Source organism: Serinus canaria, chromosome 5, assembly GCF_022539315.1.
Source record: "Serinus canaria isolate serCan28SL12 chromosome 5, serCan2020, whole genome shotgun sequence".
NCBI lineage: Eukaryota > Metazoa > Chordata > Aves > Passeriformes > Fringillidae > Serinus > Serinus canaria.
The window spans coordinates 51,511,923-51,538,918 of record NC_066319.1 but is presented as its reverse complement, the minus strand read 5'-3'; the positions used below and the strand labels follow the sequence as shown (position 1 = coordinate 51,538,918).

The 26,996-nt window shown below is 38.1% G+C and overlaps 1 protein-coding gene and 1 long non-coding RNA gene across 6 annotated transcripts in view; one reads left to right on the top strand and one right to left on the bottom strand.

Annotated features, from left to right (window-relative positions):
- Window positions 1–1,817: 1,817 nt before the first annotated feature.
- The window catches only part of TECPR2 (tectonin beta-propeller repeat containing 2), a 42,753-nt gene continuing 17,574 nt past the window's right edge, over window positions 1,818–26,996 (bottom strand). For all 5 annotated transcript variants that reach the window (XM_018907223.3, XM_018907222.3, XM_050975718.1 and 2 more), the window contains 9 exons: window positions 25,391–25,571; window positions 23,770–23,911; window positions 22,313–22,553; window positions 21,486–21,575; window positions 20,443–20,676; window positions 16,720–16,868; window positions 5,454–5,595; window positions 4,326–4,475; window positions 1,818–4,076 (listed from right to left, as the gene is read on the bottom strand). In XM_018907223.3, coding sequence (XP_018762768.2) covers window positions 3,919–4,076; window positions 4,326–4,475; window positions 5,454–5,595; window positions 16,720–16,868; window positions 20,443–20,676; window positions 21,486–21,575; window positions 22,313–22,553; window positions 23,770–23,911; window positions 25,391–25,571 — 1,487 coding nt within the window. In that variant the 3' untranslated portion in view covers window positions 1,818–3,918. The remainder of the gene's footprint in view (window positions 4,077–4,325; window positions 4,476–5,453; window positions 5,596–16,719; window positions 16,869–20,442; window positions 20,677–21,485; window positions 21,576–22,312; window positions 22,554–23,769; window positions 23,912–25,390; window positions 25,572–26,996) is intronic.
- LOC127059722 (uncharacterized) lies at window positions 11,401–15,876 on the top strand. The gene is made up of 2 exons (XR_007777814.1): window positions 11,401–12,712; window positions 15,457–15,876. It is a non-coding gene; the product is annotated as an uncharacterized LOC127059722 (long non-coding RNA).

Below are 26,996 nucleotides of genomic sequence, written 5' to 3'. Positions count from 1 at the left end.
CAGTCCTCTATATTACAAGTTCTCTTCTGTCCTGATGTGAGAGTGATTAACTACAATAACTCATTATCAAAAAATCAGGGTGATCTACTTTGTTTGGCATGGGATCCATCCATCTCTCCCAGGTACTTGCTACCATAATACTGTTTCCAACATGTAACCTTGGCTTTCAGGAAGGCTGCAAGAGGAATAAAGCTTGCATCTCATGTTTTACAGATGGAAATCCTCAAACCAGTCTTACCTCTCTCCTCCTGACAGTAGGGATGGGATGTAGACAGGGTCAGTTAGTGTAAAATCTGGACACCTGAGAATTTACACCAAAGTCATGAGGAGAACTCCATACCTTCATAAACAATTTATGCTTCACTAATTGCTAATTAACCAGGATAAGCCATAGGCATACAAGCACTTGAATTTCAAGCCTTTATACTCAGAACAGCATTTACTGAAAAGGTCTATCAAGGTTGTTCCTTGAAATCTACCCAGAACTGGCTGAAACAACTAGCAAAAGCTCCCTCATTAAAGGGAGTTCCAAGAGAAAAGCAAAAATATAAACCAGAATGTCACACAAGTCTGAAATAACCCACAAGTGCTTCTGAAATGCTTGGCAGAACACATCTATTGAAAAGTAATGTAGGGCAGTTATGGGGTTCTGATATTCACAAGTGTGTGGGAAGAAGGGGGCATCCTGGTCTATTCCATCAGACTCTCTTGGAACAGGTAATGGAGGCTGAAGCCTTGTGAAACTTTGTACCACACAAATAAAGCTATGTTTAGATAATGACCCAAGCTCAGAATTAAGTGCTTCTCATTGTAATTTTCCTAGTAGTAGCACTGTTCATAGTAGAACTGTTTCATAACAACATTCCTTACCTAAGGAATTAGTATATTTTCTTTGACACTTGTTAGTGAAAGACTTTCTCTGTACCATTTAACATGACCCTATCTATTTTTATTGCTGTGAGACAAAGAAAACCAGGAGTTTCTCATCTGTCTAGGATAGCTGATTTCACAACTCATCACAGAGAGTTGGATCTTCCTTAAGCTGTGACATCAGGATTACTCCTGCATAATAGCAAGGAGCCAGTGCTGTAAGGAGACTATTTCCCTGCAGGAGTCAGAGAAGCAGCTGAACCAGTTTGTCAAGATAAAAGCTATGATAATTAGCAAGGACACTGCCATCTGAATCTGAACAGGATTCCTGGGGCTGGAAGTGTGTTTAAGAGTCAGAAGCCTCATTAATCACTGTTACATTCTCTTGTGTGAAGTTACCCAGGTCCCCACTCATCCAGGAAACAGCTCTCTCTTTTGGGAAGCAAAGCCAAGGTGTTCTCTCTTAAACCCCAGCTGCAGTTCCAGTAAAATGCCAGAAACACAGGAAGTCCTGAGATAATGAATAATTCAAGGAAGGGTGCAGTTACTGCACACGTGGTACAATCACCATTTTCTGCTGCACCATTTTCTAGCTGGAACCACAAATGCGTATTTTTTACTGAGATCTAAAATAGTCAACATACAATTTTTGTTTCAGCATGCAAGGAAATAAATTCATTTACTTCTAGTACAGCAAGACTATCTTAATATGGATGTAACAAGCATAATATTCAAATGAGAGACGTGTTTAATTGTCTGCTTGAATGATGAACATTTTGCTGGCTTGACACCCCTGTCATAATTTAAAAAATAGATAAAATAAACTTCACAGTATTCAGGTCCTTACATTGTCATTACCACGTTGTCTGGGGCAACATTAGGGCACAGTCTTTCACAACAGAACGACTGTCAGACATAAAGAATTCTCTTGCAAATAACACAAAAGATGAGTCTTACCACAGTAATTTATTTCTTAAAAATCTAATTTATTGCACTTTGTCTTAAAGCACAAACAAAACCAAAAACTAAATACAGAAATAAAAGTAAAAAAACCATCCTAATTTTGTTGAAACTACCCTAAAAAGTAGTTTGTAAGAGCTCTTGACACCAATTGAATATTAACGACCATAGCAAGGAACAGTATTATACAGTAAATAAACAACTAGCAAGCTCAACCCATTACTAAGATGATTTTGAAAAATGTAATACAAAAGTGTCACTATTAAATAATGCCATTGTACTTGAGCATCTGGTGCTTGGAGGGCACAGAGAAGTTGCTCTTTCTCCTGTCCCTTCTCCAAAGTGATTGACAAGGAGTTACCACAAGATACTTTTAAGCTGAATTTCAGCTTCTTTGGGGTCCTCAAAACACCAAGCTATACTTGCATAAAACAGACTGGGTTACTTCACAAGCTGATTCCATTACCATCCACTTCCAGACAGGCTAAAAGAATCCCTCTGGGGTAATCTCTGTATAGAGATGAGACAGCAAAGAAGCAAACAATCTGTAAAAGGGAAATAAATCTGTCCTTCCTGTAGGAACTGAGATTCAACTGAGAACTGTAAGCCAATGCCACAAGTGCTACTAAAAAAAAAAAAAAAAAGACATAACTTCTCTCTCCCCCAATTCACATTCTCACCTTGCACCATGTTTGTTCCAAGTTTAGTGCAGTACACGCATGAACTATTCTGAAAGAGAACAGAGGTTAAAAAGAAAACACATCTTTTTCCATTTGGGTTAAGTTCTGAAAACAGAAACATCCCCACTTTTCAACTCTTGGCCTTTCCTGAAGCTGGCTCTTTTACAGTATTGGTTAGCAGCTGCTTAAAACATTCTGTTGATTTATAAGCTTAGAACAAACACAAAATAACTCCTCCGCCTACATACTGAACTCAGGTTCTCTCATCTATAGTTCTATTGCTTAAAAAAGATGAGGTATCTTTCAAAGGAGATTTAGTATAAAGAAAAATAAACTGCAATGATTAACTTAGGTTATTTCCCAGTTCATCACATACTCCCGTTGCAACATCTGTTAAGTATAAGACACTTCAAAATTTAGCTAACATAGCTAAAAATCAGAATATTGTTAAGTATTTTCTCACAATATCATGATTTGAAATGGGATATATAGGTAATTCTATCAATTACCATTTTATTTTTAACAAATTCAAGTTTGGTACTCAAAACAATATGAGTCCAAACGTTAAAGCACTGGCTGGAGGCACAAATACAGCACAACAGGAATTATGAAAGCTGCCTTGTACATTCCTGCTTTGTACTACAAACTCAACAAGCGACCTCTTATTCCAAACTGGGACTCACCCCAAAACTCTGTCAGCTTCCTGATGGCTATGGAAATGGGCAAAAGTCCCCCTGATATTAGGTGTAATCCAAACCTCTACCTTGTGAATGAAGCCAAATTATCAACAAAATTTCTGGAAATGGAAGGTTAATATAGCCTCACAATTATTTATTTGGAAATGGATCAAACTAAGTTCATTCTAACAATACTGTGTAGTCATGATGTTCTCAGATCTTACTAAGAAATACTTCACCTTATTTTCTTCCATGCTGCAATGAAAAATAATTCTAAATATATGTACAAGAGTAAGGGAGTGATCCCATCAGAATGGTATGGAGTTCCAACTACAAGAAGAAATTGAGAAATACTTGATGTTTCCACTGTAGAGAAATATTTAATGCAACAGAATTCCTTCTCAAAATCAGTACATTAGTTGCATGCTGTTGTGAAGTACTCACTTTCATTGCTAGTAAGGTTAACTTAAAAGTTATATTTCCAAAGGAGCTTTTACAGTAGTACGGTATAACAATTGCAGTATGCCACACCTATAGAGTCTCCCAAAAGATTATGTAACAAACATTAGAACTCACAGCTTGGGGGCTATTTAACAGGTCAGTTTTCCAATACAAAAGTGCTAATATCACAGGTCCAATATGAGTGGCTTTTAGATCCACTATTCTGTACATACATTACAGAAATTCTGTCCTCCTGTTTTTTTTTCACTGCTTCACAAGCTTGACAGACTTCATATCACTTCCCATTCATCTTCCAGATCATCAGGGTGAAGCAGAACAGAGGTGTCATTATTTTTCTGCAAACTATGGGAATGGCTAAAGGTCTTAGTGAGGCGCTGGAGCAGAGATCCTGAAGTACTGATCGCCCACAGTTCATCTAGAGGGGTCACTGCAAAGCACAAATTATCCATCTTTTAATTACAGTAGCAGCTTCCAGTTCTAAACACTGAATAAATAATATTTGGATCTGTTTTCCCAATTATAGCCAGAGAAGGTTTTTACTAATGTGATAAAAACACCCTTGGTGAAACACAGTGTGCGTGGCTCTCCCTGCATATGGCCAGCTTGAGCACCATCAGGTAGAGCTCAAAGCAGACATCCAATGTTTTGGACAGACTGTCAGGCAGAACCAACTTGCCTGTTAAGCGTGAGACATTCCCAGGAATCTTTTTCCAGTAGTCTCCTGCAGGATTCTTGTCAGTGACGCCGTACCGGCGAGCGACGTCTCCGTTGGGGCAGCGCGCCCACACCGTCCTGGCACTCAGAGCCAGCTGGCAGGCCTGCAAACCTACAGGGAGTTGGACATGAGCAGGGAATAATCAGCCTGTCCTGGACACTAAATACACTTGCAGAAAGTACTCTGAGAGCAGACATCAAGACTATTACAGTTTTTATATATTCTTACATGAAGCACTGGTGAACTAAGAAAGGTTTTCAATTGCAGACTTGGTACTCCCTGCATCTATTGACTGTAAGGGTTATCCCAACATGGATATAATTTGTTGTGTGGCCACAGCCACAAGCAACATCCAATTAGAGGACCTTCATAACATGCTTTTGGAGCCCCCACTGTATGTGACTACCACGTGGGGAATAAGCCAACAATTACAATGGTTAGTATTACAGACACTGTGGACTCTTGCCCCCTCTTCACAAGAGTACTCTGCAGCTAAGTGCCATGAGTTAATGCAGTGAGAAATCTTTAAAAAAAGCAGACAGCATCAATGCACAGTTATTTAGAAGGAAACAAATAAAATTTAGTTTTATTTAAGGCAAGGCAAAAGTATAATTACCTAATCCACAACATATCCAGCACACAGGATTAGTAAAAAGATGTGAGAAATAGTGTAAGGTTTTTGTTACCCACATCTAGGTAAGAAACCTCATGTGATATCATAATTAAATACAAACCCCCACAGCACAACAGCCTCCCTACTGCTTAGGAATTCTGCTTTAGTTTTAATTGAAACTGAACTGTACCACTTACTAATTGAGTGGCAGCAGCCTGAAATAGCACATCAGAAATTCATTTTAAAAAATCGTATTTCTCCCAGTTAACTACTCAGTGTTTTTAAGTAAAACCAAGGTCCTCTTTAAAAAATAACCCTTATCAAACACTTGATTGCAAAAAAAAAAAAAAAAAAAAAAAAAATTAAGCATTACTATCCAATTTAAAAAGCAACAAGAAAAAAAAAAAACATCTAAACAAGACAAAACCACTGAGAAAATGGCAGAAGCAACAAGGAACTGATGCATTAATTTTTACCTGGTACATGTTCCCAGTCAGTGCCTACAGGCATTTCATCTGTAATTCCAACTCGAACATGGACATTCCACTTGCTATCAATTGCCCACAACATCTGATCATTTGGACTTGAATGAATGCTGACCAAGTTGATTCCTACTGGCTATAAAAATTAAGCATAGTATTTAAACTTTGTACTACTGTATCTTTGTACTATTGTAGCATTTGCTTTTCACAGAAGTACAGAAGACCAGTAAAATATTTACCAGATACTAAAACCAGGGAGAAATGTATCTGATATTTTATGTGCTATTGTACACAATTATCCATTTTCCAAGAACTTTAGCCCTTTGTAAGTGCAAAAGGAACACGAATGAATGTAGCATTACTGATAATGATATTAATATTCAAAGTTCAGTATTCAAGTCTAATAATGTTAGTATTTGCTTAACCACTGCTATTCCAATCAGATAGTTTGAACTGCAAGTTGGAAGAGGGAGCTCTTCCAAAGAAATGCACAAAAAATGCAGTATATTCCTCTTGCCTGACAGAAAGTTTTTCTAACATTAATAAACCTGCACTTTATTTTTAAGCATATTCTGTACATTTCTACAGTCTGAATGTCTCGTCTTTGCAATGAAATGATGATCTGCCTTCTTGCCTGTACTCCATTCTACAGGAATACATCTGTGGAACTCTCTGCAGAGCACTGCAGTGCTGGAGCAGCCTCACCAGCAGGAGAGGATCCCCAGCACTACCCACTGGCAAACACAAGTGAAACACACTTCCCATTCTGCTCCCAGGCACGTCCTTACTCCACCTGTTTCTACAGACATTTGCCTTAACTACTGTTCAAAATCAGTGGCACTGATGTAACACCATGACTTTGTAGCAAAAGCTATCATCCAATCAGGCTGGATGATTGCAAACATCCTGCAAAACATGTACTTTGACTAAAACATGGACATTAAATACAAAGTTTTTCTCCACACCAGCCTAGTAAAGGCACTGCAGAAGACAGTATGATGTCTGAAATACAAACCTCCTCTCAAAGGAGCACTGCATTCCCTGCTTTAGCCTCATGGGCATAAGCTGAAATTCCAGAGTACTAAATAGAAGAGCATCTCTGTATGTATAAACCAAGGGATACAGAAGCATGATCTGCATGTATATACAAGCACACAGCCCAGTCCCAGATGGGCCTTCTGTGTACATAACAGTTACCTGCTTTGGTTTTGCTTTTCAAATTTTGGTGCAGACTTGGGTCTGACCAAGCTACAACCAAGTCTGACTTGCATCACCAAATCAATCCTCTCTATTCAGGTTTCAAGGCCCTTGACAGACTATCTTCTCATGGTTTTCCTCTCATTAGGTATTTGCCCTTCGTTGGAAGCTTGAGGCTGGTAAAGGCTTGATCAAGTGTTTACCTGTGGTCACAGTAAATTCACAAGTGGCTGTAGTTTGAACACTTAAAAGTAAAGCCACTAATTGTCTTGAAAAGCACAGACTACATAGAATACCACCTGCTTAGCTACTTTCAGATTGGTATTAAACTACTGTCTTGAACAAAAATCTCAACCAACAAAAAAAACCCAAAAAACCCAAAACAAAACAAAAACAAAACGACCCCTAAACAACAAACCACACCAAAACCCCTCCAAACATATCCAAAACCAACCCATCAAATGCCCAAACCACACTAAGAACAAAACACCCCAAAATCCCACATGATTTTCCCATTTTTACCACTTCCTTTGCTGGAAGTGATCCTTACTCCTGGCCCAGTTTCCATTTCTCCCCTCCATTTTTCATATGCTTCTTTCTACAGCCACCTTGGCTCTCACTCCCCCCTGTCCCTGCTCACATCCCCACAGTGCTGCCATGGGGCAGTGCCTCCCTCCAGTGTAGCCTCCTGCTCCATCACATCCCTCACCACACTCCTGCTCCTGCAGTCCCAAGTTTTCACTCAAGGGAGCTGGGCAGTTATTAGCTTGTGCAGGCTGGAGTACTGCATGAACAGGAGACCTCTGCCTTTCATCTTTTTTTTTTTCTATTTCATTTTTTTAAAATCTACTTATCTCCTTCTTACCACATTCTTCTAAACAGTCACCTCTTTCTGAGATTTAGGGCTTTCTGTCACCTTTCCCCATGTCCTTCACACCACAGACTGGCAGTGTGTCTGTCTATGCTCTGCAATACACTTCATGTTCCAACCAGGGTCTGTCCCAAACTGTGCCTGACACCTTGGTGGGACTTTTGTTGCTGAACTGTTGAGATTTGTGCACCTTGCTCCCCACTCTTATATGTCAGGATCCCAAGCCTCTCTTCTACTTGTCATTTTGCCTAGAAGAGAATTCTCTGAGAAAGAGCTGGAGGAGTATTTCCATCTAAAAAGACTGAGTGCTTAAACCTGCTGCCTAAGCCTCTGCATTATTACAGATTTACAGGTAGTGGAAGCTAAGCAAAGCAGAACACCCAAAAGGAGAGCCACAAAAACAGTTGTATGAATTTCAGCTAAATTGCTCCTGATACCACTGCAGGCCCAAGTGTAATCAAAGCAATTACTTCTACCCCATTCTGCACCACCAGCACATCTAAGAAACAAATGCCAATCATCAAACTCAAAATAATGTGTTTAAAAGCTTGGCCAAATATTCTTCTCATTCTTTGCTTTTCTAAGTGAGCTCACTTCATCTTTCAGTTTCTCTACCTCTCTGGGTTTCACTTCCAGCTCCTCTTCCTTCTTCAGGCTACTCAGCTCTTCCTGATAGCCTCACATCAATAAAACAATCCTCTTACTACTACTGCAAAGGATCCAGGCAATTCCTCTACCCCCAGCTTTCTGCTGTGGAACAGCCAGTAAAGGACACACAGTGACATCATTATATACAGCAGCTTTTGGCACAAACCAGGAAATTTGTTTGGAAACAAATACAGGCAATTCTTACAGCCTGTTGCAAAGGTTTGACTTCTGGATTATTTTTTACCAAGAAAGCAGCCATCTACAACAAGAAGGTACTCTCATGGCTACCACAGTAAGGTGGATAAAATTAATTTTAGGTTTTCTTGACATAATGAACTATTTTCTTAGAACAATCATGTTAATATTATCTCAGATATATCCAATTTTCACTAAGTTTTAATTACCATAAGCATGCTTTAAGTATTTTATAAGTTATATAACAAGAAAATCTCTACAGCTGCAGTTAAAGGTTAAATAGAGTTCTCTCACAGCACTAAAGAGAGATATCTCTGAAAATTCATATATCTGCTGATAACATTTTAGAGACTGATAGCCATGAAAATTGATAAATTATTTCAGCGTAGCCTTTACTCAGCCGGTTTAACTTCCAACAGCATTCATGAGATTTATATACCTTGACTGTGAAACATGTCCTATTTGTAATTTACTGGAGAATCTGGAATTTTAAAGAACCTGGCAGCAGTCTCCCAGCCTTCCTGCTCTGACACACCTAAGTCTGATTATACATTTATTCACAATATAATCACCACTGTGAGAGCTCAACCTGTTATGGATCATTCATGGATCCAGTGCTATTTGATAAAAAAATGCAGACTGTTGTTTTTCTATTAGTTGGGGTGCCAAACATTTCTAAACTCTAAAAATCTCATAAGTCTGAGATCTGAATGCAGATGCCCCATCCTCTGGTCTTGTGCCTTGGCTGCAAATAACCCAGTCACTCCCCGTCCTTTGATATGAAGTATTTCCCAACAGGACCATGGACTGCAACACTATCAGCTATGTCTTTTTCAACATTAAAGCAATATACTAAAAGCTGTGGATATATTTGTTGTCTGCTACAAATAAAAACAAAGACGACCAGCTTGTCACACGTCTGTTGTGAAAACAGTGTTGATAAAATGAAATAAACTTGTAGGAATCACATAACTGTCATATTGTTAGATGACATCAAGAAACAATGCCTATGCTAAACATATTTAAGTTACCAAGCTGTCCATTAGCTTTGTAATTCTGCACAAGTTACGTCCTCTCTTTTGCAAACCAGAGAGAAGTAAATTTCAGTGTAAGAATTTAACTTATTGGTAATAGTATCAAACAAAATCCAAAGTAAAAACGAACACATTTCTCCACCCAGTCTCCCCTACATACTACTCAAAAATTTTATCTTATTGGCCACAGCTGAACCCAAATGGTTAAAGTTCCCTGTCAAGGAAGAAAGGACAAACACACGTACACAAAAAAGGCACCAGAACATTTTCCACGTCACTTTTCAGGAGCACAGAGTCCATGTACCAGCAAATCTCCATTATCTCTGTTCTGCTGCAAATATCCAGGATAAGGAAGACTAAACATAACACTATCAGTCTGGCCAAGCCCAAACCTTTTTGTAACAGGTTGGTTGCTACATTCAGCACCGATGCTCTCCTTGCCTTCCAAAGACAAAGCAGAAACACCTTCAGCTGGTCCAGGCCAGGCTGTAAGAAGGTCAAAACAGGGATACTTCTCACACTCTTGAGTATTATGAGTGTATCTGACTAATATGACTCTTTTCATAACTAACAGCATCCAGACTCTCCTAATGAGGATAACAAAGAATGCAACTTAGAAAGACTCTCCCCCAGTAAAGACTGATTTACATATTATTTTCTGAGGTCCATTTGAATGAAGGTTATAAAGCCTTTTCAGCATTAGTTTGCTAAATTAAGTGCTGCTTTTTTCTCTGCAGAGAAGTTAAGGTATTATACAGGAGCAGTAAAGATCAATCTATTTGGTCTTCCTTGATGCCACATGCTTTTCAGTAAAGCTGGCATTAAATTGTCAGAAAAATATAAGTATTTATTGTCTGAAAAAACTGGAGCATTATTTTCCTCAGAAGCCTTACAGGACAGAACAGCAACAGGACCCTTTGGCCCACTTTCTGCCTTCACTGGATAAAAGGGACAAAGGCCTTAGCTGGGTATTTCCAACCAAGGAGGTATCTACTGTGCTGTCTATGACTAGCACAATCTGGAAGACAAAGCAAAGCCAAGGAGGAAATCCCTTGACCTCTCCCTTCTGTTAGCTCTAAATTTTTTATTCCAATGTTTTTTCCTTGTAGAAACATGGGAAAGACAACAACATATGTTATTAAATCACAGAAAAGATCAAACCAAACCCATGCAACTACTCAACATGTTCTCAACAGAACCATAAAATACTTTAAAAATACTTCATACAACTGTTCCTAAGAAGCAATTAAAAAAAATAAACAATTTAAATTTCATGTAACCGCTTTAGAGACCATACAAACTCCAGGCCTGCTCAGGTTTGCCCAACTGTATTCTGGTCACACTGTTTTATAACTAAGATTATAAAACTGTAATGTAGGAGATAAGCCCTCTGTAATTACCCCTACAGGTATTTTTAATAACATATTGAAGAACTGAACTGTTAGGAAAATAAGAATTAATTATTTACAGAAATGTGTGTTAAGTAAACACTAAGTGCAAATTCCCAGGAAACAGAGCATAATTTAACACTAGGTAATAAAAACCTTGTATAAGCAAACCTGAGTAACCAAGGCTTTTATTTTTTTCTAAATACACTCTTAATGAGCATCAGTGAAACAACCCCTGATGCAGAGGCACTGTGAAGTGCCTCTCTAGTTTTTGAAACTTAAAAACCTTACCAAGGAGAGAAAGCATTTTTGGGGGGTTATAGGGAAGGGTCTTCAAGCTCAAAGGTCAAAGGGTCTGATGTGTCCAGCAACATCCCAGCGTGTCGCCTTACTCTGTGCTACCAGAGCTCATACCTGCCAAATCATGATGATCATCCTCTACCCATGAATTTTATACCATGGTGCTTTTATTTTTGAATAGAACAACTCTGAAAAACTGTCAAAACTTAATGATAGTTCTGGTTACTTTATTTGCCCAACTGAATATTAAATACATTTCTTCATCTCTCTGAAGAATAATTAAATATCTAATTCTGTGTTAACTAACCAAAAGATGGGAATACTGGAAAAGTTGCAGGTATGGGGAAGTTCCAAATAATGACCAAATCGAAGTATGAAAACTGAAGGCTCTCTTTCCCACAATTGTTGTCTTAAAAGCAAGCCAGTCTTGTCAAAAAGCAAATACACCACCTGGAGATCACATTTTATAAGGACACAGTAGGATTGCCCACTGAATTTCTGGCTGTACTGCTCACTGGGCACTTTGTGTGACCTGAAGCTTCTGGTGCTGATAACAACTGCTATCTGCCAGGCCAGGCCACACGCTGCTCTTCTGAACACGGCGATAGCTGGGCCCTAAAACAACATCCGAGGGCTAAAACTCCAGAGCAGCAAACTACACTGAAATACAGAGACAGCAGTCTTCTTAACTAGCAACAAGGAGGAAGATAATAAGCACTACACTCAGCAATGGAATCAGCATGAGGCAACTCCAGAACAAATGCTGAAATTGCGTTTTTTCAGCCTCTAAAAGCACCTTTTATGTAACTTACAATTACTTAAGATAGGCATGCCTGTGAAGAATAGCACAGACTTGAAGTTAAACATTATGGCATTCTAAATCAGCTAAACAAAAGACACAGCTGCAAAAGCTTTGATCTCCTATACTTATTTGCAACCCACCTTGAGACAGCTGCTCTTACTACTGCCAAACAGCTTTTCTCTACATCATCTTGAAAAGTGCAGTTCTCCAGGAAAATCATCTCCCTATTAATGTCTTCAGAGGCCTCACATGAGTGAAGATATACAGAACAACAGACTAGTTAGTCTGGTCTAGAGAGAACCAGGCCTAATGACTGTATTACTTCTCCAGCCTAAGCAGACTTTGGTTAATTAAAGATACTTCCTCTGAATCTCATCTTAGCACTCCAAAGCAGAACTCATGGTAACTCAGAAGATGTCTGTGCAATGGCTGAGAAATGCAAGCTGGTCTGTGCTACTGAAAACCACTGGACTTGGAAAGAACAGGCATGTGAATACTGCATTGGAAAGAACAGAGACTTCCATGACAAGGATGTTCAGAAGTAGATGATGATTCTGAAGTGAAAATTATAAAGCATTTTCAACAGAGAAATTTCCTTCCCCTCAAAATATTCAATTCTTGAAGATCATTTCAAACAAACCCTTCCTATATTTCAGCTTAATGGCAAAATCTGATCTTGAGGACTGCTCACCACTTCTTCCTCTAAGTACCACTTAATGTAGAATTGGCCTTAATAACAACAGAAATCTCACTGAGAAATGCAAAAGCAAGGCAGGTGCAGAAGAAAGTCCCCAGATTCACAATGAGTGTTTTGTAAGGTAAGCAGAATTTTATCTCAATAAAAGAAACAAAACAACGATGATGATAACCATTTCTAAGAAGTCAACACTCATCTGTAAGGCACAACCAGCTCCTTATCTTTTCTTGATATATGTTCACTGTGAGGTATTGAAAAGAAGTTAAATCTATCCTGTAGTGATATTTCAGAATTATAGATAACGTGCCTAGATTTAAATGGCATTTTTAGACTACCATTTGCTTCATAGTTTTAATAATTTTTGAATGACTGTGAAAGCATGAAAAGTCTCAATTTAGTTTTTTGGAAGTCTGTGTGCAAGAAAAAAATAGCTCCTCCTACATCAATAAGAATTTCTACTACCTATAAGAATTTCTCTTACCTATGATATCAAGCTTAAAGTACAGAGACACAATTACAAGGCTGTTTATGGGAAGAGCAGTAAATCAAAAGTTTCTCTAACTTGAAGAGAAATTTAGGTGACACTTTTATAGCAAACTAAGTCAAGCAGTGCTTGTCTGCTGAGAACTTCAAATGATCATCTAAAGCTTTATGCAGCAACCAAACGTTTCCCTAAACAAACCCCTTGTACTTTATAGCTCAGACAAGCTATGTGAATATTTAAACAAACCTCTGGATTTAATAGCATAGCTTTTTCAATTCCATTCCCTATGAAATTTGGTTACAAATTACCAAAGAGCAGCAATTAAAGAAGTGACAATAAAATGTCTCAATCTATTTTTAGAGTAAGGCTGATTATTTACAATGAGTCACTCATTACAAACATTTGTTGTGTTTCCTTTAATTTGGTCAGATAAAGTTGCTTATCTGATAGATGCCTTGGTGTAAGTCTGAGAAGGTGGCTTTTAAGACCAGTTTTTAAACTGTGGGAAGCAAGAGTTTCTCAAGATGAGATTTTGTCTCAGCATCTTTTTCAGAAGGTACCAGAAATCAAAGCTGAAATGTTCAAAGAATTATTTTCAAACATTTCAACTTGGGGGGACCTTTGAAAGCAATTTAAAGATTTTTACCTTTTGATCAAGCTCTACCCTTTAATAATCTAAATTAGTCTTACAGTCTATACTAATTTTCTGGTTTATTTTTAGTTATTTTTCCTTTAGGCCAGAAACTGGAAAATCATTAAATCCTAATCAAGATACAAACATATAAAAAGATACTCTATATTATCTATAAATAATATTTTTATTTCCTGTCTTTTTTTAATTAAATTTTTTATATATGTAAAAATATGGATGTATTTTGAGACATGCTGCAACAGATGATAGTTTTGTCCTGCACATTAACAATAGAATGGAAAAACATTTTCTTTTTCCTAGTCTAAAATAATTTCATCAAAGCATTTTGATTTGTTTTGTCAATGTCCTTGAAACAGCTTTCAAAAAGCTGCTTAACTACATAATTATTTTACTTCTAAGACTGCAGAACCAAATTGATGAATCACAGAAACCAGCTATATATAAACTACTACTGCTCAAGATACTCTAATGATGTTATCAACCACTTCTGAAGTACTGGATAAAATAAAAAAGAAGGAGAGCAGAGAACTAAATTGTTTTCTTCATCTCAAGAGATGCTTCAGTAAGGAGGTACAGAGAGAAGAGTTACAAATGAGAATGGGTTTAGTCTTGATTTAAGAAAAAAATACACCATCACAAAGTCAAAGACTGAACTTAAATTACATTCACTCATTTTAGCATGAGCAAAATCTCATCAAAACTGCAGCCTCTGAATACCTTTGTGAAGTTATGCAAAGATGAATGCTGTGCAACTGCAGCACTCCTTTAAGGAGAAGTGACACCATAAAAGCAGAGTCTGCAGCTGCTCCCAAGCTGCTCCTGAGTCATGAGATCTGGGATAGGCAAGTCATATTGGCTCTGACATTTACTAGGGAATGAAATATCCATAGTTGGTTTTAAATTACGTTATTTGAGAGTGCTCCTGTACTTGAAGCAAGTGAAAAGCAATTTTGATTTCTCTCTTCAAACAGAAAATGGCTGAATCATTCACAAATACTTCTTACAGTATTTCTGTTGTTCTGAACATAAGAGCAAAGCAGCATGAACTGTGTCAAAGTCAATTAAGGGACAGAACAATAAGATGTTCCTAATAAGCAAATATTGTTCACGTAATAGTTTACTCTTCAGACATCATGTTGTATTTGAAAATACTTTTAAAGTTCACATATTTTCTCATTTTGCATTAAGCCTTTGCAAAGGCATGAATGGCTGTTCATTTAATGACTTGTTTTAAATTGTCTCAATGCAGGCATGTAACCCATGAGTTTCATCGTTTCAAGCAATGTTTGAATTCTTGCCTCTTTATATTGACCCATTAAATTTGCCAAGTCAGGAGCTGGCAAGATAGGAGAAGAGGGAATGACACTGCTCTGGGTATCAGAAGGTTATAATTTTTGGAAGGCAACATTATCCAGCTTTGTTGATAAGATTATGGGAAATAATCTGATTTTCAACCTTGTCCATTTTCTACTTAAGGAAGTCACTGCCAAATCATGAGCCACAGCAAATCCCAATTTTTGTAAACACCTTTGTATTGAGTAGTTTAATCTACTTCAGTGGAGGAGTAGAGATTCACTTAGTAGAGAGAAAATAGTATCAGCATAGAGAAACAGCTTTTTGGGCTATTCTCCTGAATAGACCTTTGGTAAGAAGATAGTACACAAGTTTAATTCTCTGTCTCTTGGCAAACTCAGTTCAAATGGAATGTTTCTTCCTCTTTTATTTTAAGAATACTGCCTTTATGGGAGACATCATCACTGACATCTTCAGTCTCATCTTGCTCCTGCCCTATACCCTGCTAGCAGGGACAAGGTGGTTACATCACAAAGACCCACTTGAAGCACACCAAGAACAAGCTCTGGAACCAAGTCCTTTCTGCAACTGATAGTGGCACCTGTTTATCAGTCTACTTTGCTATTCTGCAAAACAAGCTACCCTTTCTCCAGAACCACATTACAAAATGTAGAGAGTCATCTAACCAGTGCTGTGCTAACTGATGGGATGTATATCTGCAGTTTTCATTTCCCTGTTCCCCTGCCTTTCTTTGCTGTTACACCCTGAGATACACAGGAGCCAACAACTGGCTGATGAGAGATAAGAAGAACTAAAAGCAAATTATGTAAAAACCAAATAAATGATTGCAACTCCACTGCCACAGATTTACTTCTATTTCTTAATGTGTACTTTTGAAAGTATCACACATTTCAAAATCTTTAAGAGAAATGCTGCAACATCATCAAATGTCCATCAAGTAGGCAAACACATCCAGTGTTACTGTGCTAGACCAGCAGACAGTTCAGTTCAAGCCATTTCGTGCCAAGGAGTAAAGAATGAAATCAGTAGTCAGAGGTCAGCTCCATTACAGCAGTCCCAACCCACAACAGAAATTACTCCAGTTTCATAGATTAACTTGTAAAGTATTAGAGCAGCAATGAAAGCAAGCACTGTGGTTAAAGGAGAGATTTAAAAATAAAGCAACAAAAAAACAAACAACAGACAGACTCTGGAGAAACAGGTTTTGTCAGTTTTCTGTATTTTCCAGATATGCTTCCAGGTTACTTTAGGAGGCTTCTTTCAGCTCTGACCCTCCCAGCTGGCAGGTAGAAAGGATATAAAGTTTGCCCATTCTGGTAGCAAGGGAAAAGAGCTGCAGTTGTATGTTTACAAAGAACTGCATGACAAGGAAAGCCTCTGAATTCAGGCCCAGCACCCTAGCAAGCATCCCAGACTCACAAGGATGAGGATAAAGGAAGAGGGAGGCAGGCACTTCAGCACCATGTCACTTGAGCAGAGCCTTCCCACACCCTCTGCTCTGTGCTGTTTGCCCACCCAGCCTCTTGCTCAGCACACAGAAGGTACTCAGCATAGCTCAATGCTACACTGTACCATAAAACCTGGCTCTACTGTTTCCCATGAATTCTAAAATTACTGTTTTATTGTTTAGCATAGAGCTAAACCACTGGGTTACAAAGAATTGCAATCAGCATTTTACCTGTATAGGTGGCTCAATCATTATCCAGGCAGGAAGCATCAAACTTGGGTTAAGAGGCTGAGTTCCTACACGGAAATAAATGCCACCGTTGGTGTCACAGGCCCAAACATGCTGATTTCCACAGGTCAAGCTGATCAGCTTTACACCACCTAATAACAAAGAGATTATTAGCAACCTGGCATTTTCCTTTCAAATTCAGCTAATAATCACAACTTGTATTTAGACTTCATTGCATTAAACAAGCTTTAGTCACATAAAAATGATTAGAAGTTAATACAACTTGTGGGAGAATAAAAAAAATTGCTGGATACAATGAACAAAACCAACAGGTAGCACATATGTGAGAAATTTCTCTTCTAAACATAAAAATAAATGTTTTAGTCATAGGAGAGTGCAATTTCTAAAGCACATTATAAATACTCTATTACAATAACCAAATTCAAGTAGGGAACCATTCCATGACAAATGTTATCAGTGCCTAGACAAACTTTCACATGACCTCATGTGAACTCTTCTCTGTAGCTGGCCATGCTTGGAGACTTTTAAAGGTGTCAATCTGATAATACAGTCAGCAAAGAACATTCCTAACACCAGCAGCATTTCAAAAATATGAGAGCATATGAGTTATGCATTTCAGTGTTAACATACCAGTGTCACATCTGTAAATAAAAGAACTGATTTTCAAATGGATTTATATTCACCACTGTACATAATTATTACATCAATCTCAAATGTGCAGCAGTATTTTAACCCTGTCAGCACCATCAAAACAAAACTTTGCCAAATAAGTGTGTGTTGGAATTTTGACATGGTTTGTGTTTAAGTTTAGTCTAAATTTCTGCAAAGACAGTAGAAATGCAAACCTGGTATTATAGACTAAAAAGAACTGCTAGTTAACTGTCTACTGAAACTCTTACTCTTTCAAAATAAATTTTAAATAGCCACATGATGTCATGTATCTTACATTTGATTTCCTTTTTTCACCCCATGTTGGACAAAACAAAGCTAAGTCATGGAAAACAAGTTCTAAAGAAAGTGGGGCCCAAGCAGTACAGATCCACTACAGAAAGAATGCTCTGGTCAGACTCCAAACTAAAGACTCTAAAAATAGGCCTTGCTGGTTGACTGAACATGCCAGGGCTGCTTGGGATATCCCATTCTTGGTAACAGTTCTGTTTTCAGGGATGTGAAATTTGGCAACAAATCCTTGTAAAGTGCATCACACACAACATTTCCTTAAAGAGGGGCTTGGAATTTTATCCTACAGAGTGCAAGTTCAGAGTATTTATTTCTGCAGAACGCAATATTCCCAATTGTTAGGGCTTGCTGGGGAAAAGAACAGGAAACAACAGGACAACATAGCTTTATCTTTTAATTATCTGTAGTAAACAGATCTCATTAAGTAAAATTATTTAATTTTCTGGATCACAGGAATAGAAATCAACCTATCTCACCCAAAAATTTCTTTTAACCAGACAGCTTCATATAAAAACCAAAATGACAAACAAAAATTTCCACTGCTTCGGATGAGAACATCTATAGCAACTTTCTTTTGAAGACAGAGGCTTTACTTTGAGCTGCAAAGCCAAAATCTTAGTTAAAACCTCATCATTCCTTCTAAAAAAAGTACACTTCAAAGCAATGGCTTTGTCACATGATACCTCAGCTGTCCAAGTGTTCTGATCCAGACAAGCATCAGGCACTCAAACATGGAATCACATATCACCTACCCAGCAGAGCTGGTATTATTTACGTCTACAGTACAATTTGATATTCAAAAACACAGCTCTTATGTAAATGTTTTGGGGTTTCTCCCTCCTCCCACTTACCATTTGTATCTTAGGACAAGGTCATGCTAACCACATTCACCAACTGTCTTAGAGCAAGTAGCATGAACCAGCAGCATTGTTTATTGTTAAAACCTAAAGGTCATTCTACTGTGTTTAGAAACCTGGATAGTGATAGTGGAATGCTAATCAAAATAATCTACTGGGTACTACTCCCAGTACATAATGCAAAAGGCAAGATACTACCAACATAATATTTCAACCTAATGCTGGTAACCCCATCACTTCCATACAGAATCCTGAACTGCACTTTACAGAAAGTTGCTCCCACCCTGCCTGCCCTCCACAGTCACAGTCCTAATGTTTCTGGAGTAAACTTTAACATACACTTGACACAATAACAATAATTCTCCAGTTCCTTCAGTCCCATTACAACAAATAAAGGCTTTTCTGTTATAGCCATGGATATGCACTTGTCAAGCAGTGATGTACCACAGGTAATTAAATGGAGAAAAAAAGCCTAAAACATTTTCACATTTCACTGCTAACCCACAGTGAAAGGTACAGTGGACTGTTTGAGTATTTCCTGAGCCCAAATCTCTTCTATGCCACCACCATGTGCCAGAGCAGTCAGGAACAGCTGAATGTAAAGGTTGAATTTCAGAACTGCTGAAGTTCACAGGCCAGGTATTACAGTCAGCTAACACCAATTACACTGACTTCCTGTATGAATTCTTTTCAGATTTTCAGACAATGACTAGAAGTTACTTATTTTTTCAGTTAACAGTTACTGTCTAAACTGCTAGAAAGCAGTGGTTCATGAGAAGAGTTTCAAACCACACTAAGGAACATGAGAAGGACAAAGTGTCCAAATCTATTCTGTAGGTCAGTAAAAGGTGTTTAAAGTATGGTATCATGAGTAATTTGGAGCCAAATCATCAAGTCTGAAAAATAACTGGCATACAACTGAAAACCAAGTTAATTTTAAAAGACACGGTTTATAATTTTTTCAGGAAGTATTATAAACATACACTAAAATTGTACATGAGGCTTAAACTCTGCCAGCTGTCTGCCTTTCCTTAAACCTTAAGTTAAAATTGCTTGTCTGTTATCAGACCAGTCATGAACACTGCCATCAAAAATGGAAAAATTGTAAACCAGTTGAATTGTTTTTAAAATGGTGAGAGAATGGTGCAGAGTTTTAATTTCCTTTCTCTTCACCTGAAACAGGTGTGCAGATTAGCACAAATGTAAGAATGTTCTAACAGTCAGACTATTAAACAAATAAATCTGATGAGAATACTACTCATGAAGGTGGTAAATAACCTGATTACCCCAGAGCCAAACTCCAAACTGTGATTACATTTCAATGATCAAATCATGGTCAAGCACCTGAGCAAACGAAAAGAGCAGTCACATTCTAAGCATCACATTCTAAGCATTATACTGAATGATTACATCACTATAAATCTGAACATGAGTGTTATCAGCTGCATCACTCATGAATGATTCAACTCTTGGAGCATAATTCTTCCTTGGCAGGAGCTAAAAATGTGTTTAACCATAAAATTCAGTTGTTTGTGCCCTAGATCAAGTGACTGTGGCTGAACTAAAGTACAAGAGCCAGGCCAGTTAAAGCTGCTGGAGCCCCTGCATAGCACCATCTCAGGCCAAGCTACTTCAGACTGACCAACACAAGATGCACTAAACACACACCAAGTACCTTGCAAACAGGAATCTTCTTGTCTCCAGGAAAGGGCTAAACAGAAAATTCTTTGAAAGCTACATCTGTTCCTGATATTTTACAATCACCTGCCAGTAGGCACTATTTAATCCAGTAAATGTTATATTCTACATCAGTAAACTTCTGGATAAAAGATACTTCTGGAAAATGTGGTGTGCTTAAGAGACAGTCTACTCACTAAAAATGTCATACCTAGTTGGGAGAGATCCAGTTTTGTCCAATGCATCCCTGTTGGGCAGCTGGAGGAAAGTGTTCTGATAAATATCTGCCCGAGACTATCCAAGCCCCAAATGGCATCCTGGCAGGCAGAGTAGTGCACCATTTCAGCCTCTGGTGGCAGCTGCACCGTAGAAGGACGAAAATGAGGATTCTGATCACTGACACAAAACAGATCCTTGGTGCTTTGGCACAGCCACAAAAAGCTTCCTATGGAAAGGACACTTCTGTTATTAAAATAATTCCTAATCCACTCTGAGAAAGCTTACACATCTACTTTTTCTGGAAAAAAATTATCAATACATTTGAAGACAAAACTAAAGCTTCTTGGCTATGCTCACAGGGTAAGGCTTTGAAGTACAAATACACATCCTAAGCCCTTATTTAGGCACTTAAATACTCCTTTTCTCAAATAAAGGAAGTAGTAAGTGATCTCATTTGAAGAAATGTTTCATTTGAAGTAACTAATAGAGAGAAGACACATGTAACAGTGCACTATCACCTCTCTTTATTCTTTGCTCTTTTATATCCTTGATAATAGCCTTTGAAAAGCAGCATTCTTTTTCAGCTCTAAACCACATTTTTGCCACTAAAGCCAGTGTACTTAGATAATGCACTGTAACCAGCAGCTCAATTCCCTGACAGGGTCTCACTTTTACCAATAATGGGCAATTTTGCTGCAGTAACTGCATTGACAGGAGAAGCACTTGGTTACTACAGGCATTTCAGCAAAGCATGCTCTGAAACTTCCACCTACAAATTCTGGCAATTCATGCTTTGGCAGTTTAGGAAGTTGCTGCTCCTGAGGACTACCCATTTCTCTATTGGATGCTACTCCACACCAGAGGTGAGAGTGAATAATACGTTATTTTAATCTCCAATAATTTTACAGTTAGATGCCTGCAAACAGAAAAGGCAACCAAAATCTGAAGTAATTCAGGATATTTAATTACTTACACCATCAATTCCATTCTGTTTAAAAATCAGCTATTATACACCTGCACTGCTGATTTACCAACCTTCTTTAGATGAAGCTGGGGAAGCCAATACAAAAATCCATTTTGTGGCAGAAGCAGTACCACGAGGAACAATATTATTCCAATACGTGCCTTGAAAGAAAGAATGAGTGGCATTAGAAGGAAACACAGTTTTTTGTTTAAGTTTATTATTTCAAATTTAGAAGAAATTCTACTGCAATCAATTATTAAATATATTTTAGACAAGATTTTCTATGAAAATCTTTCAAGATACTGTTGGGGGGAGGGGGAAGTCTCCTCCCAACACCTATGTAAACACACAGAGAAAACTGTGAATGCAGAAGAGGATAAAGAAGAATATTAATGGTCTTCAACAGGGGACCAATTCGTGATGAGGTATGTTAGCTGTATTGTTAGAGTTTACCTAAACAAAGAAATGTACCAAATAAGTATTCTATTTTGAGAACTGTAGCAAGAAAAATAAAGCAATGCCTCTATCAGCACTATAAAATCATAAAATTAGTGTCTTGCACAGTCACACTGATCAGGAGCCAGACTCCACTATGCAAGGTAAAATAGCTTCAGGAACTTAAGATTGCCTTATCCCAGAGAAGAGACAAATGTAGGTGTTAAAAGCAGTAACTTGTGCACAGTTCACTGGTCGACAAAGACTTTTCCATGAAAAATATTTCCCTTTAAATGAGAAAGTATTTAAGACCAAATGCTAATGAATAATTTAATTTTTAAACAAGGTAAAGCTGCCCTGACTTGCCATGGGTAATTTCTGTAGTGACAGAGTTGTAGTGATTTATTTCCTTCTATTTAATATTCTTAACTTAAAAAAAATCAAGATGCAAAAGCACACCAACCTACTAAGTTTCCCTTTGCTACATGGAATTCATTTTTGCCTGAAGAGATCCAGACTCCACTGCCATTGACTCCAAGGAGGCTGGGCTGACACTGAAGCTGCTGTGACCAAAATGCCATTCGAAGCTTGTCAGCCACCTTCTCCACAGGTGCCTGAGCTGCTGTTGCCACCGTGTGAGTTGCCTGGATTATGGTCTGGAACAGGCTGCACTGGTCAAACACTACATAATCAGTGATGCTTACCTGGGGGAAAAGAAAAAAAAGCGCTCTTGATAATTAGTTAAGCTCTGGGATGAACTGCACAATCTTTCACTAGAAACTTTTTTGGAATTCAAAGTTTAGGAAGGGAAAAATAAACATGGTACGTTTTAAGTGATTGTCTTGCTAATTAGCCAAAATCAGTATTAAACCAGCTTACAACTCTTTTCTATCCAATAATCCATTTAGAAATCTGCATTTCAAGATAGGCCTTTGTTTTAGGATGTGTCCCTCTAAAAACATGCCAAACTCTGCAAAGTAAGAGGTAAATTTTCAATTTCCTAAAGGAAGATAAACTTGCACAGTGTAGCAATTCAAACTACATGACAAAAACTTGAATGCAATACTCCTCTGCAACTACCTCATGGACATGTAAATTCACAGTGCAGAAGGAGGTCTAAACAAACAACTGCCCAAGTTCTGTCATGGACAACTAGGTTGGCAACACTCTGGGATACTCCTAGAAAGGAATTAAATTTCCAAGAGCACAAAAAGAGCAGCAGTTTGCCCATAACCTCAAAGCCAAGCTACTCATGATGCTCACAAGCAAAAAAGGGATTATACATGCACATAGACCAAAATTCTTGTAACTAAGGTAGCATGTTGACAAATTTTCTGTAAGACTGTTTTTGTACTCCCTTCTTCCCCACCCCTATCTCTGGAGAAAACAAGTAAAGCTGGAGGAACCAGAGGCAGGAATTCCAAATCAATACCAGACAATAACTGCAGTAACTGAGTTGGTTTCACCCACACGAACTGTGGCTGAAGCAAGCAGCTCCACATGGCTCAAATAAACCTCAACTGAATGGAAAAATGTGAAACACATTCTTTTGCATGGTGAGTTATTATTTATTTTCTCTAGCTAGGGAAAAGGATGGGCACTCAAAGACAAGAGAAGAGGCTGCGTTCAGCAGCCAGACTTGATGCTCTGCCTCAACAGCATGTCCCATGACCTGGCAGAGCATTTCTTGTGTTATTGAAAGCTTCTGCAATGCTGCTCTGAATGACCACAGGATGGTTGCCCTTCCCCTTTACAGCAGACACAGAAAGGAGATTTCAGCCACAGCCACACAGAAGTTTTAACATACTGAATAAAGTGTACTATTAATTGAATTCTTTCTTAGAAACTTGTGGGAAAACAACCCCAATTAGCAACCCAAGGTAAAAGGCTAAACTGAAAGCAAAATAAAAAAATGCCTACTTGCCACCAATGGTTATCATCTCCTTGTGGTTTCTTTGAAACTATACCAGTCCTGAACCAGAGATTGCCATGGATATCCAAAGCCCATAACGTCTGCTGATCACCAAGGGTTATGCACACTGGTTCCAAAGCTTGCATTTCACTGGAAATGCAAACAAGTAAAAATATTAAAAACCTTAATACAAATTTATGTTAATGGTATTTTAAGGAAGCTGTTACAATGCTAATAGTTTAACATGGTTGAAACTCAGTGGGGCCAAGCTAAGAAACACATTTGATATTAAATTTTCAGTTATTCAGTACTTTCTATTTTATTTGTTTAAGCAAAAAACATTCAACAACAACTACAACAAAGAACAGGAGTTCTTCAAAGATCACTCAAGATGTGAAATTTGGTTACATAGCAATAAAACTAAACAAGCCCTGTTTTGTTCAGTAAATAAGCAATCAAGAGCTGTGTTCTTGAAGGTTTTGATAAAATGGCTTCAACAATCTATCTTCTCAACTTCCTTGACCTATTCTGAGAACAATAACTGCAGTTCAGGGACCACAAAGAGAAAACTCAACTTGATTATGTGGCAGAGATAAATGCTGAATTTAGGACTGTAAGTTTCCTGCATAAGTAAACGATTTTCAAACTCAGAAAGTCAACAGGGTTAGGTGATCATATCAGACACTGAAAAGGTAGCAAACAATGCCAGTTCTTTCAGATAACCTTTCTTGATAATTTAAGAACAAATAGTCACTGCCTTCTGCAATTTTAACACAAAGCCCAGGAACATGAAATGTACCTAAGGTGTAGGTCAGCAGGTATTTTCATTAAACAAACTCATTAGAGTACGAGCAAATTTCACATTTGAACAAAGACACACTAGTTTCTCAGACTGTTCAAGAGCCAGATACCAGGCTGGGAAGTAGCACCAGTTTCACAATAGGATATTCAGAAGATAAAATCTCCTGACAACAAAAACTTGAAATTCTTCCTAAACTTGCACCAGGCTGATGTCACAATAGACAGTAAATTTTACATTCTCAAAGCCAGCAGTAGAGACTCAGTGCTTTTAACTTTACCACGAAGGAAGTAGCGTGGGTCATAGGATCAACTACAAAGCTAAATACCAACTACACAAAGTATTTATAAAAATCTAGGGCTGGGGAGTGCAGAAGCGTTATCCAGCTGTGTGGATGACCAAGAAAATGCATACATTTAATCTCAGGTTAAAAAAAAAAAAAAAAAAGAAAATGGAAAAAAACACCTCAAAAAACTGGAGAGCTCCTTAAAACCATTATGTCACAGATTAAAGAAGGAATATTTAATAGAAAATCACATTGACAGACATTAGAAAGATATTTTAAAATTTTTTTCTCACTCTTTAAACCTGCTTCTGTTTATGACAATTCCTTTCATTACATAGCAGTCATGGATGGATGGATGGATGGATGGATGGATGGATGGCTGGTAGGAAGGAAGGAAGTACAGACAGACAGCTAAAACAGATATATCCACACACAGTGGTACACAGACACACAAGCTCAGGTAATACTTTTCCAAACATGAAGGAGCTCCAGCACAATTATTTGTGTCACTCAGGTTATGCTCAGCATGTCCAGCAGTCATTACCTGACAATGTCACTCTTCCACTGCTCCCCCTCAGGACAGAAGCTGCGCACTCCCTCGCGGTAGAGCAGGGCACGTTGCTCGCTCAGAGCCCACACCACATTATTCCTGGATGTGACCTGTGACAGTGGATAAGGGCAGTCAACCTTTACTGCTCGGGCACAAGGACGATCCACACTCAGGCCTAGAAATCAGAAAATGAGGATTGCTTTACACACTTTGGCTTTTTGCAACAAAAAGGAAAGAGATAAAGCAACTGAATAAAAGAAAATGCAGAAGGGAATCTCCTTCACATGCTAACATCTGTCATTTGATCACAATTTCCTTGAGTTCTTTCTGTAAACTACTAACAATTTCCTCTAATATAGCTGATGTTGCATTTTAAGAAATAAGACACTATACGTCCTTCAACATCCTGCATAGTGCATGTCCAGTCCTGTAATTTCTGTTCCTTTTCTCCCTCTAGTGTCAGCACCAGGAATCTCCATTTATAAAACCTCTATTAGAGCTGACAGAGGCATCAAAGAAAAAGCCAGTAATGGAAGAACTTTTGTCCAAAACATGCCAGGGAAAGAAGCAACCTGTTCTGAGTAGTGACAGCAGAGCAATTACAAAAGAGCATGCCACAGTGTGTAGTACTGAAAGGAGCAGAGAGGTTCTTGTAGATTTACAGGCAGTTTGCACACATTTCTACATCTAATCTAGAGCAACATGTCTTCTTTACAACTACACTTAAGCTTGATTTACACATATGAAACTGCATGTGAAACATCTCAGTAAACACAGCTTTTGTTTCATCTCCTCATGCTGCCAAAACCTGTATGAACAGACTCCTGTCTATAATATATTCTAGACTAACAAGAACACTCATTTCGAAACCTCTGAGCACACACTTTTGTTAAAAACGTTACACAAGTCAGTGAAGGGAACGAAAAGATCTTGGAGAAACAATTTTCACTGGCTGCCTCGCATTAGGAAGACTCATGAACGGAGAATTTATTTTTTCCATCAAAAGACAAATTTGGAAGCCTAAGAACAGCAGAATTTAAGCTGATGTAATCAAACCAATCTCTCAAAGAGAAGGAAAATATTGATTCAAACCTCCACAGAGCTCTGTATGATTAGCATCCAAAATTTACTCTCCACTATCCATGCCTGCTGGCAGTATGCATGTGACCATGGGCAGGCCACTTGATTTCTCTAGGACTACTACACTTAACTAAAAAAAAAAAATTAATACAGTGTCTTTGAACAGTGATGTGTACTTAAAACAGTTTTCTTAATCACCAAGAATTTTTACATTGTGCTACAGTAACTAAAGCTAAAATGAAATTACTAGAGTGCCAAAATTAAATGAAAGGTAAATAAGAATTCTGTTAGCCACTCAGACATGGTGCCCTGTTTGTATATGTCTTATACAGTTTGCCCTTAACCCAGTCCTCCTCTTCGTTCATCAGTACAGCAATTCCTTCATCATGTTATTGGTAATTTTTCCTTAGAAACTCTGTGCAAGCCTCACATGCCTGAGAGTCCTTGGTACTTTTCTACCTTAACTCTAACACTAGTACTACCATCCTTCATCCTAGCTGCTTGCATTTAGCCTGAGTAT